Source organism: Perognathus longimembris, chromosome 2, assembly GCF_023159225.1.
Source record: "Perognathus longimembris pacificus isolate PPM17 chromosome 2, ASM2315922v1, whole genome shotgun sequence".
In the NCBI taxonomy this organism is placed as follows: Eukaryota; Metazoa; Chordata; class Mammalia; order Rodentia; family Heteromyidae; genus Perognathus; species Perognathus longimembris.
This window is the reverse complement of record NC_063162.1, coordinates 37,212,830-37,225,688: the sequence shown is the minus strand read 5'-3', so window position 1 is coordinate 37,225,688 and position 12,859 is coordinate 37,212,830. Positions and strand designations below refer to the sequence as shown.

Below are 12,859 nucleotides of genomic sequence, written 5' to 3'. Positions count from 1 at the left end.
ATGTCAGTTAGGTATACTGTTAGCCTAGCAACAAAGTATAGCTCTGTAGGTCAGTTTTGCAATTAAACATCCAATTAATGTTTTAGAGTGTAAAATATCCTTTTGTTTAAAATATATGATGTGTGCTTGGTGGGAAAATTCTATACACAGTCCAAAGCCGAAGAAAACCTGGAATTTATCCATTACAATGCTGACTGGATTTTGTCTTCTTCAGCCACAGGGACAACAGAATCTTAAAGCATTTTGCTTTGGTGAGTCACACTTGTAATAAAATCACTGTACCCATCCCCACCTTATGTACTGTAATACATTTTCCCCTCCAAGATCTGAACATAATCATTTTCACTAGAGGAAAGAAAAAAAGAGGTGATTAAAAGGAAACAGGACAGACAGTGAGTAAGCCATGAACAACTGCCCAAAAAAACAAAAAGAACCAAAAAGATCATTTCCATGTGTTTCAATTATGTAGAGTTGCCATTAGAAGTGGACAGAGAATGAAAGAGAATACTGATAAAGCTGCATTCATTTGCCCTGTTTTTAAGCATAAAGCCAAAGTATGAAAGAACTGAAGAATTCTGTAGCTGTAACACACACATACACACACATTATCTCTCTCACACACACACACAGTCAGCTATATCCAACCAATTTTTGTTTCCATTCCCATCATTCTGAGAATAAAAATTACTTGAATATATATATATATACATATATATAGTAATATAAGGAAAGACTAGTTATATAAATGTTATCCTTCAAAGTTACCTGAAAGATTACATGGCACTTCATTCTTCTTTATGTCAATTACATGCTCATTCTAGGTAACATAGAAATCACTTGCAATAAGTAAAAGACCAAAACAATGCAAATGATTATGCATTTAGTCTATAGGTAAACTGAAGATCCACATGTGATTAAAAAAATTTACATTTTTAGTAAGCTTTCTAATGACAGTACATTTTCTTACAGAATCATTTTCTCCATTAAAAGGTCACATAGGGCCAGGCACTAGTGGTTCACATCTATAATCTCAACTACTCAGGAGGCTGGAATATGAGGATTACGGTTCAAAACCAGCCCAGCCAGGAAAGCTGGTATGACTCTTATTTCCAATTAACCACCAAAAAGCCAGGAAGTGGAACTCAAGTGGTAGAGAATTAGCCTTAAGCACAAAAGCTCAGGGACAGCGCCGAGGCCCCTGTCTTTAAGCCCCAGGACCGGCACGTGCGTGCGCACGCGTGCACACACACACACACACACACACACACACACACACACACAGAGTCATATAGGATTTAGACTATTTCTCCAGAACTTCATATTGAAGTGCTGACCATCAGGATCACAAAATGTGCCTGTGGTTTGACATAGGTTAATTTTAAATATAGTAAGATAAGATACACCAGAGTAGAGTGGCCCCTAATGCCATGTGGCTGGTATCTGTATAAAAGGGGGGAATTTGGACACAGATACACAGACAGGCAAAATGCCATATGAAGATGAAGGCAGTGATCTGGTCAGTGCTTCTTTAAGCCAAAGACCATCAAAACACCAAAGAGCATCAGCCTATCATCAAGAAGGAAGCATGTTATCAAGTATCACAGTCCTCACAGGAAACCCAACCTTGTTGGCACCTTGACCTTGGACTTCTAGACTCCACAACTGTGGGCAATGAGTTGCTCATGGTGTAGCTACCCAGTTTGTGATGTGATTTTTAATAAACTAATATAAAAAGTTTCAAAGTATAAAGAATATACTTCAACCATTTTCTTCCTAGAAAATAGTGGCTTTGGGTGGAAAGCAGTTATGAAATCCAATTTTTTTCTCTAAATGTCCCAGTGTCTCCCTCCCTCCCTCTTCTTCCTGCACTTAGGTTACTTATCTAAGTTTTCTCTAACAGAATATAAGAACAACTGACATACTTATGACCAGGCCTGGGCCTTAAGACCCCAGTATGCCTCTCCTCAATATTCTCATCCTTTCTCACCAGCTCCTATTTGATGATGAATAGCTTCTACCATGGAGATGAGGGCCATGCCTTAAGAAACACCCTGGACATGTCATGAAAGAAACCTGATCTCTCTAGAAGAAAGCAAGGGACCAGAGGTACCACTAAGCTGGCATACTTTCTCTAGAATTTCATAAGCCAGTTAAATAAAAGACTATGCTTTGAGGTGCTCTATTGCTGGGATTCTCTGCTATAATAGCTTACTTAGACTTTGCCCTCAGATAATGTCAAAGCAATGAAGTAGTTCAAACACTTGCAGCACAACAGTGCATAGAAAGAATGATAGATATCTGGGGAAGGATAACTAACTATAAAAGAAGTTCATTGTAAAGAAATACACAAGCAGTTACTCCCATAGCTTAAAAAGGTAACAGCAATTTTTCCCATTTTACACTGTTAAATTCAAATTTAAACTCTGTGGAAATCTACCAATTCTTATATTCTGAATATTTAAATTTTATGTTTTCTAATTTTATAAAGTTTAATGAGAGGTACTTAAATTGAACTTAAGTACAATTAAATTAATATAATCATATTAATACAACTTTTACATACCTGTATGTGCACAAAACACAAAGAATGTCTTATATGCTATTGCTGTATCCATAATCATAATCACTGCCTTAGGGAAAGGACTCTTTCAGATTTGAAAAATGTTTATAAAAATAAAAACGCATTTGAACTTGGAACTCAACTATGTGGAAGTGTCCCCTTCCCCCCACCCCCACGCCCATACATCCTATGGTAGTAGGGATTGAAACCAATCCCCAATCCTACGGACAAGTTATAATTTTTGTTTGGCATATTCACCCAAGCATCAGAACCAAAAACATTCCAATAATAAGCACACAGGTTTTTCATACATGCATTACTCTAGGAGGAGAAAATATTTCTTAGAAGACATGGATGTGCATCAGTGTGGCCTCATTTCTTCTCAACTGTTTCTCAGACTGTGATGTGAAACATTCCCTTAAATGTTTCCACTATGTGAAAGTGGAATACATGTGGCTAGATGACAATTCCTGGAGGACAATTCCATTCTTCTCCATTACTTCATTCTACTGTAGACAAACCATAGTATCTACATCCATCCAGTGAAAACAATGAGTACTACTCTGCTGGAACTTGTATGAAGTTTTTTGTTCCCAGATGAGTATGCAAATGCTATATGGACCCCTTTCTATCAAGAAGACACTTTCTATTGCTCCCAAGAAGAAAATAAGGAGGTAAAAATTACTCTCACTTACATATTCAGTGAACTCATTTACCGGAACCAGGGGATGGAATCTCTGCATTTTCAGCTCAGGGTTTGAGGGATGCACATGGTTTCTAGATTTCAACATGTGTTTTCACTTAAACCACTGGAATGTATATATGGCTCCACAAAGGGTGATAAATATTAGCAAATCTTCTAAGAATGAAACTGCTTTATTACCATATATACCAAATTTGGGTCCAACTTTTAAATTGTCTGAAATGAACAAAGCGTCAGTCTGCTTTTTACATTTATCTAAGAGTTAAAGAACAATGAAGGAAAACTGTTCTAGAGAGCACATCTACTTATGCTATCCAGCCAACAAGATGCAACTCTGTGATTCCACTGTATGTCTTCTCTTGTCTTTGTTGGCAAGCCTGCCCAACTAAACCAAGTATTGGTAGCAGTCAGGTACTAAACAATGTCCAGTAATGCCTTACTGAAGGCTTCAACCATAGTATACAAACTTCAACTACATGCACCTAAAATAATGACAAAAACTGGTAGTCTGGCATATTCTATTTTGTCAGCACAGCATTGTTAAAATTTATATAAAGTTTATATTCCTTTAGGAAAGATTTCCCCATGCAAAGTAGGCTCTTTATCACACAAGATGGCATACCTCATACAGAACAATGAATGAACCCCTCACCTGTCATGGGACAGCCAAATGTCTGTAGTGTACTGCCACATGAATTCATCCACATCAGAGCCTTCATATATCCTGCCTATTTGCCTAGAATGTCCTTTAAGCTCATACAGCCCTATTTCTTTTTTTTCACATTTTTATTGTCAAGGTGATGTACAGAGGGGTTACAGTTACATACATACAGCCGTGAGTACATTTCTTGTCTAACTTGTTGCCTCCTCCCTCATTTTTCTCCCACCCTCTCTCCTCCCCAGTCCCCCCCCCCATGTTGTACAGTTGGTTTACAACATATTGTCTCACCACTTTGAATGTTCTCCTTCCCTTCCCTGATTCAGAACAACATATATACAATACCCAGGGTACCAAAATGAAATGCAGTGACAGCAGGGGCTAAACCATAGCCAACCCTTTTGCTTTATGTAGTTAACTTCTATTTTTCCTGAAAACATCAAGAAGCCCTTGCTAACCTCATAGACAAAGGCTGCTTATCCCCCTGTGGCCCTAGCCTCCAGTGCTATCTGCTATGACTATATCGCCAGACATCACTTATTATTTTAGGACAGGAAATTTGTCTGACTCTTTTTGGTTTCCCCAAATATTAGTCTCTAGTAGGTGGTAAATAACTATTTTCATGGTGAAGAATTGACTACCTATCAGTTCTCACATGGTTTGCTTTTAATATCCTTGGCAAAATTGCTGAAGATCAATATATTTTTTTATAAAAACAAGAAGAAAAAAGGCAAATCAAACAGAAAGTGAGAGAACAAAGAGATTTTTAAAGCCATCTGCAGTGTTTCATAGGTGTATCACCACTGCCATTTTAAGGTGTAATTTAACCCCATCTGTAATCCTGTTTCCCCTTCTATAGCACCTGCATACTGCTTTTTCATAGGTGCTATTTGAATCCTTAATACAAGGACATAATTGAATAAATCAATCTCAATGAACAAAAGAACAAGGAGAACACAAGTCCATCTTTTCAAAAGGAAAAGCTTCTTTCCTTGTATAAAATACAAATTTTAAGAAATAGCTCTAGAGTCCAAGTACCCTTCATCATTTCTCGTAAGCTTTTTCAATCAGTTCCAGCTGCTGTTTCCCTTTGTTATGAATGATTGGCCCAACTAGCTTTACTGAAGGTCAGAGCTTTCAGGGGGCAGCAGGGACAGAATGGGCACGGTGACCAATCATGAGTAAGCAGGTCTCAAGTGGCACCTTTCATGGCTTATGCTACTCTGCCACAGTCATGCTTCCAGGAAACTGTAATGGATCCTTTTCAATACCCAGGTCAAACATGTTGGGAAGGAAGGAGAGATCAAGAATGGTAAATGCATATAAACAGGACAATGCTGTGTGAGTTTCAGTGCAAAAAAAAAAAATCCACCTTGCAGTAAAACTGCGTTCTTACTTTCAAACAAACCCTTCATTGAATTTGCCCAGAAGGAGCCTAGTTGTAAGGGTCAAGTCCCATACCACATCCCTCCCCTCCTTGCTCACACTGTCCAGCTAAATGACTGAAACTTATCCTTCTTTATGTGAAGAGGGAGCACTCAGGGACACCTAGTGTAGCTGCTGAGGCAAGGAGGTCTACCTTGACCTGTCTCCAAGACAAAAGCAAAGAGCAACTTACCTTTTGGAAAAAGTCTTCCCCACTTCTGCCTTTTCCTTCAGCTGCAGCTGTAGACAAAAATGCATAGAGTTAAAATGGTTTCTTTTTTTAATTTATGCATCCAATCAAACTCTTGAGCCTTAGGTCAAAGAATACAAAGGTTAAAATGATGCCATCTCTGCAATCCCAAAGCTCAGTGCACTTCATCAGGAAGGCAAAGTTGACAATGAAATGTTGATTCCCATCACTATTATACATTCTTAAAAGACTCTGACTTAGAAATGTCCTTTCATAGTGAAGGAACTATATGAATAGATGCAATGGCCAAAGTAATCGACCACAGAGCTCCATGAACAACTTCCTAAGCATAATAGATCCTAGGCACAAGGCTGCCTTATCAGGAGGAGGCTCACCCAACATGACCTACTTCCTAGGTGGTTCAGTATCATACTATAATAACTACATAATCTACTTGAATTTTAGTTGGCATTGTTTGTATTTTAATCTATTTCATCCATGTATGCATAAAGACAAAATAACACCGAAATTCAAAGTAATGGAGAAGATCACAGCCAATAGCAAACTTCATGTGAGATTATTTAAAAGGTTACTATAGTTGAACATCATTTTTATATCTAAATGGTACCCCATAAGTACTTTCCATGGTCTACTGCATATAAAATTGATGATCTCTCCTTTTCCTCAAGGAACACCTTCACACCACTTGACAGTTTACGTTTCATGACACAATTACATTCTATTGCAGAAATTTCCTTCAGAATATATATTTTACTCATGTCAAATTCATTACATCACAACCTCAAGATGCTCTTTCACTCTCTGTCCATCAAAACTCTAACAAGATCCCAGGAATCGAGCCTTTCAATTTCAGGGTGTATAAGAAAGGGTAAATTTCTTTAGCTGAACACAAACCATATTTATCTACATTCTAGAGTTAAAAAACACAAAACTTTAACCTGAAATCCATTCCTTTAGCAAGCCTATAATCTGTAGCAAGAACTGGGAGACAAAAATGGCATCTTCACTGGTAACAAAAATCTTGATTTAAAAAAAAAATACCAAGTATTTATGTATAGTTTCCCCTTCCTCAATCTGTGAGAGCTCTCTATTCCAAGACTTCTTAGTGGAGACCTGAAACCAAACACTATAGATACTAACTTTCATCCCACACATATATACCTATGATAAAGCTTTGTTTATAAACTTAGCACAGTAAGAGATTAAAAATAACTAATAATACCATACTATAATTATATTAATCATAAATTTGTTAGTTCTTAGCATTATATGAATTTATTACTATAACAATTATACTGTAATAAGGGTTGTTACAATGAATATCATCTCCATCAAAGGATCTTGTTGCACTACAACTGTCCTTGTGATGGTATGAGATGATACAGCACCTATATGGCAGAAGTGACGTGAATGATGTACACCTCTTGCTGCAACACTAGGCTGCTACATAAAGGCTGCTGAATACAAGTACTGTGAATCTGTGACAGTTGATCTGATCATTAACACAGTTACTGAATGACTAAAAGGTAAGTAGTATATACACTGTGGCTACACCAATCAAACGATGGAGTCCTGTCCCAACAAGGATAAAATGGAACAGTGTTATATTTCATGGAATTACTCAGATTGTAATGCAGTTTGAAAGTTGAAAATCACCTACTTCTGGAAGTTTCTATTAAAGTTTTTCTTTTTAAAAACATTTTATTAGCATAGACTAGTTGTACAGAGAGGTTTTGTTGTAGCACATCTGTATTTATTTACAACGGCATTTAATATTTTGGGGCCGCAGCTGATCTTAAATGATGAAACCACAGTATAAGGGGGACAAGAAACTCCAGATCTGAGCCTGTTGTGTGTGTGATTTTTTTTTAAGTTCTGCTATGTCTATTTTCCAAGATCCTCAACCCCTGGTTCCTCAACCCTCAGTTAGATCATTGCCTCAGATGCCAGCTATGATTAATTAGGCCCAGTCATTGCAATTCTAAAAATTTATCCCTTCTTCTTCCTAGGTTGCCCAATCTCTTGAAAGAGTCTGACTCCAAGAGGAAAAGCTGTGGAGCCGAGTAGAAGCCAATCATGGAAAGCAACCAGAGAAGCCAAGAGACTTATCCTCTAAATAGGGATCTTTCTGCACTCAAATTTGAGATTCTTATTCTAATTCTCAAATGTGCCGTACATTCCTCAGTATGAAAATATAAATTCTTCCAAGTGAGGGTTATGGTGGCTTTGAGTTCATTGCATATCTTTCTCAACATAAACTTAGACGTTAAAAACGTTAATTTAAAGGTCCAGTGAAGAAAAAAAGAGTGTTTTCACTGTTTTATTCCACAAATATTTGGACTCTGAGCAATGAACTTAAAGCCCTGACCTGCATCATATTCGAAGCATCCCAACTAGGGAGATAAAGCCAATATTAAAATTCAGTTTTACTATCAAATTTCTAAGGGAATTGCCACCATGTCCAAATTAAACTGCTTATACATTTAACTATTCTTGTCCTCCATAAAGCACTAAAAAAGCTAGTCACTTTACTCTAAATCAACAGGAAAGTTGAACAGCTACTGTCAGATCTGAAATACAAAATATGATAATATCTTGACCCAAATAATTTCTTTTTCATTATGTTTGGATGGCAAAATAAGCCAAACTCCATATTTCATGGCATCCCTTGGCCACTGAAATCTGATTGGACTCTGTGGCAAAATGGTTCTATTGACTCTTGCAAATCTTGTAGGCTAAGACTCCACATCTTTCTCATTCCACAATAACATGAACGTGCAGGAGGATGAGGCAGATTTTTCAAAAACCGTCCTTACAGTATAACTTCTGCCAACATCCCAAAGTATATTCACTTGAATGTAAAAAGCCTTGGGTTATTCCTGCCAATGAAAGTAATTGTCTTTATTTTCATGAGAGAGTGCTGCAAGAATAAATTACTTCTTCAATTCTACTGGAACATGGCTAGCCAAATCTGCAGGTAAAGCATTTCAAGTTTTAAGCTGAACAATTCATTTTTTATGTTTATTATAACTTCTCCAGTGCCTTGCCATATTTTGTTTCATATTTTTGCTTCACAAGAAATATAGGATGGCCAACCTTGCTGCCAATAAAAACGGCAAAAGTTGAAACAGGTGTAAAACATTACAGTCAACCTCGGCTCCCCTGGAAAAAAAAGAAACTATTGGGCTCTGAATTAAAAATTAGGGGGAAGCTTCATTTTAAATTCTTTCTAAGGCACATGGAAACTTCTGGTTAAATATGGTTTCAATTTTTTCCCATCCCTGGTTCCTTGATCCTGCCCCCACTGCATACCCATTGCCAAATCCTAAGCCTGACACTCATACAGCCAGGAAACCCTTCTGTAGCCCTGGGGCAGACACTTCTGAATGCTGAAATGCCAGCATCCCTGGCAGTCCACCGGCCCCTATCCTACAGACCTGTAGAGCCTAGCATAGTGCATGGCAGAGTATGTGTATAATTTGATGAGATGCTCAATAATTTGGTTATGTATATCACACAAGAGGTAACTGACAGGACCAAAGTCCTTCAAAGCCCTTCCAAACTCTCTTTGCATGAGGAGTTTTTCATCTTGCCAACATAGAGCTGGGTCTGGAGTTTCTGGACATCCTTCTAAGAGTGGATGAGCCCCTCACTGCCTGCTGAGCTAGAACCAGGGCTTTACACTCTAGCTTTGCTGTTGATGGTCCTTGCTGAAGAGGAGGTGATGATGCCTCCCTCAGAAGTGTCATGGACACAAGGTAAGCTACAATTCTCATCCAAGAGCAGTGTGGAGAGCTTACAGTCCATGGAGAGCCCTCATGTACTATAAGGACTAGACTTTGAACTTTCAAACAGATTGTCCTGTTTAGCTGTTCAGTAATATAACCCCCTCCCTCCCATGAGTGTGTGTACACACGTGCGTGTACACACACACACACACACACACACAGAAAGCAAGCTTCCCATTGTCAAGGATGTGAACAGGAGGAGGCTAACCCATGCCATAAAGGTAGGCAGCTGGACATAGAGGCATCTTGACCTGTATTTGCATGTGACGGAGAGGTGACTTGGGGTAAGTAGTGGCCTCTCCTGCATCACATCCATGTAACAACCACTGGGGGTATGGTTGGCAAGTAAGTGAAATAATAGTATAGGGGATCAGTAAATATATTTTGTCATTATTACTAATGAAAGCAGAAAAATGCAAATTGTCAGCTTGGCTCCTTATGTGTCTTTATTTACTTGCTCCTCCATCACCAAGGCTCTTCATGCTTTCCCTGTGAACCTCTTTAAACCAAAGTCCCTGAGCACCTTCATACAAGTGCCATGAGGTATGTTAAACTCCAGTGTTCCTGGAGTACAGGAAGTCCCTAACTTACTTCCCATTTGGAGGCCCCCCACTCTCCCAGGATCCCCTCTACATAAAGAGGGAACCCAGTCCCCACCCAGAACTGGTCAGCAGTAACCAAGGCCAACAAGCCAAGCAATCAGTTTACTTTTAATCCAATCTATCAGACTGAGATAGAAGGAAAATCTATGTCCTTAGGGCAGATCTAATCTGTGCAGGCCACCAACCCTTGGATTCCCCAGGGCAGGGCGGGAAGACAGATTTAGTAGAGTGAGGGATTTTAGAAAGCAGCCAATCCAGCAGTTTCCTTTTACACAAGAACCAAAGGAAGCCTAGAGAGGACCAGACACTTGCTTTCAGGAAACTAGGGACTGAGTCAGGTCATTCACCTCCCACTGTCAAGGAAGTTTGACTTGCAGGGTTGCCAGGCTGGTCTTAACACCTTCTACTGCTTCTAGCTGTGCTCAAAGGTCATTTTGGGGAATCTGCTTTTCATTTTGAGATGTTTTTCCTTTGTAATATTTGACCATAATCTAAAACACAAAGATGAAAAACTCCATATTTAAAACATAGTATGAAATATTTTTAAACATTACCCTGATGCACATAGGAATGGGACTAGAGAAGTTGAGCAACTGTCTAACAAGCTGAAGGCCCTGAATTTAATCCCAGTAACACACACTCTCTCTCTCCTCTCTCTTTCTCTCTCTCACACACCTTGACAAAAGAAAAAGAAGTTTTCTTCCTTATAGAATTTGAGCAAGAAAAAGTTCAAATTATAAATACTCCTCAAGAAATAACATCAAATCCATAAAGATTCTGAACATCACTCTGTTTTAAACACAATGAGAGCATCTTTGCAACTAAAGGGGCTGCTGACTCTTTAGTTTACCTGCCAGATAACAGCAGCCATTCAAGGCAGCCTAATTCTCTCATAAAACATACTACTCAAAATGTAAAACATTCATTTATTTTTATCAATGTAATCCATATGCTGATATCTGTGAGCTACATGTATGTACAGTAAATGTTTCCAGAAAACTTCTCTGACAATTTGGCCAGTTCTACTGAAAGAATAAGGAAAAGTTGTACATGATGCAGTTTTATATACTTCTAGAGAACCTTGCATATTGGTGAATTATATCCAGCACTCTGGACTGGGGTGCAAAGCTCTGAGAACTATTCTTTAAAGTTTCTTCCACTTCTCAATTAAGCTTGCATTTGGTTTAAATTCCAGCAGTGCCAAGAGCCATCTGAACAATGTATATCTCCGCACACATGGAAGCTTGAAGATTTCTCTCTGATTCCAAGAGCTCACTGTGAACAAATCAAACCCAACTGCCTGAAAAAAAAATTATGCGGGCCTACTGAGAAAGGTTTTTTAAGAACAGACAAAAAAAAAGATAATTTTTATCCTAACATTGGCTGGATTAAGGATAGTTTTCTATTTGACTTTAAATCCTTTCCTTAAGTATTGTTTTACTTACAGTAAGACTTTCTTGGCTCAATAGGCATGCCATGATGCTAGCCTAGCAAAAAGTTAGCAAGATCCCATTCTCAACCAAGTCACAGGCAGTGTGGATTACAGTCTTGGCTACATGGGACACATGGATAGAAGGCTCATGGGCCAAGGCCAGGCCCAGGCAAAACCATGAGACCCTATCAGAAAAATAACTAAAAGTTAAAAGAGGTTGGGGGCCTGACTCAAGAGGCAGAACACCTGCCGAGCCAGTGTGAGACAGCAAGTTAAAAACCCTAAGCTAAAGCCAAAAGAAGAATAGTGAATTGAGTTTTTTTAGTATAAAACAGAAGGTACACAATATTACTCTGTAAAAACATAAAGTATAAAGGTACATATACAAATGCAAACATAAATATACTTCAAAAAGCTTGCATGGCTTTTTAATTAGGAAAAGGGACCAAATCATTTTCAAATCCTCTTTCCTATTAAAGTGGGAGTGAAGTTATTGCCAACAATGATTTATCACAGTTTTCACACACATGTGGAAGGCAAGCTGGAAAGCATACAAAAGCTGCAATGAATGTACGCTACCTATGAGAGTTGGTGCTGGACAGTCAATGACAGCACTCTAGGTATAGGCAAAAGCGTGACCAATCTAGAAATTCTACATTGCAACTGTGATGATGTATAGCTCTCGGTGAAGAAAGTTCAACAACTTACACCTGTAGTAACAAATCTCATAGATGAAAATAGAAAACAAACAAAACTGGGAGAACCTCTGTAGTTTACAACCAAACTCAAAAGAAGCTAGAAACAGATATATGAACCAAAGTTTTATAAAAGTACATGTTGTATGCATGCATTTCCAGTTTAAAACATGTCTTTGGAGAAGGTCACATTCACTGAAGGTCAGATCAAAGAAGAATGGAACAGACAGCACCCTTATACATGTATCACATTCTAATAAACTTATCACATGGCTAAGAGTCTGAAAGAAATGGATTACCCACTGCAACTCAGGCCATGGACATGGGCCATCCACTGAACTACACAATCATCTAAAATATCTTTTGAAGCTGTTTTCAGAATTATACTTCCTACCAAATAGTTTAACAAAATTTAAAAAAAAAGAAAAAAAATCACAGAATTGTGCGAGGAGCCTGGATTTGTTCTAATAACAGGGATTTATAGATACTTCTCAAAATACAGACTGGTGGATTTTCTTCTCATGTTAACACTCTTGAGGCAATATTGCCCTGTCAATGTTTCATGCTCGACTCCATCTACGACAGTGATATCTCTGCCACACTCAGGACACAGCAGCAAAGGATCAGGGACCAGAATTCTCTCTAATCTATGAGGTTTTCGTTTCAGAAAGCATCTGTGGCAGTCAAATGTAGGAAAGAAAACATTCACAAAAATCTGAGAACACATACATTACAGCAGTCACAGCTTCCCACAACTTTTAACTTGAACTCTTCCAGTCTGAAAA

At 38.3% G+C, this 12,859-nt stretch overlaps 1 protein-coding gene across 4 annotated transcripts in view; it reads right to left on the bottom strand.

Moving 5' to 3' along the window:
- Nucleotides 1-12,859, bottom strand: part of Bicc1 (BicC family RNA binding protein 1) — a 241,021-nt gene that overhangs the window by 158,196 nt on the left and 69,966 nt on the right. For all 4 annotated transcript variants that reach the window (XM_048338806.1, XM_048338807.1, XM_048338805.1 and 1 more), the window contains exon 2: nt 5,540-5,586. In XM_048338806.1, coding sequence (XP_048194763.1) covers nt 5,540-5,586 — 47 coding nt within the window. The remainder of the gene's footprint in view (nt 1-5,539; nt 5,587-12,859) is intronic.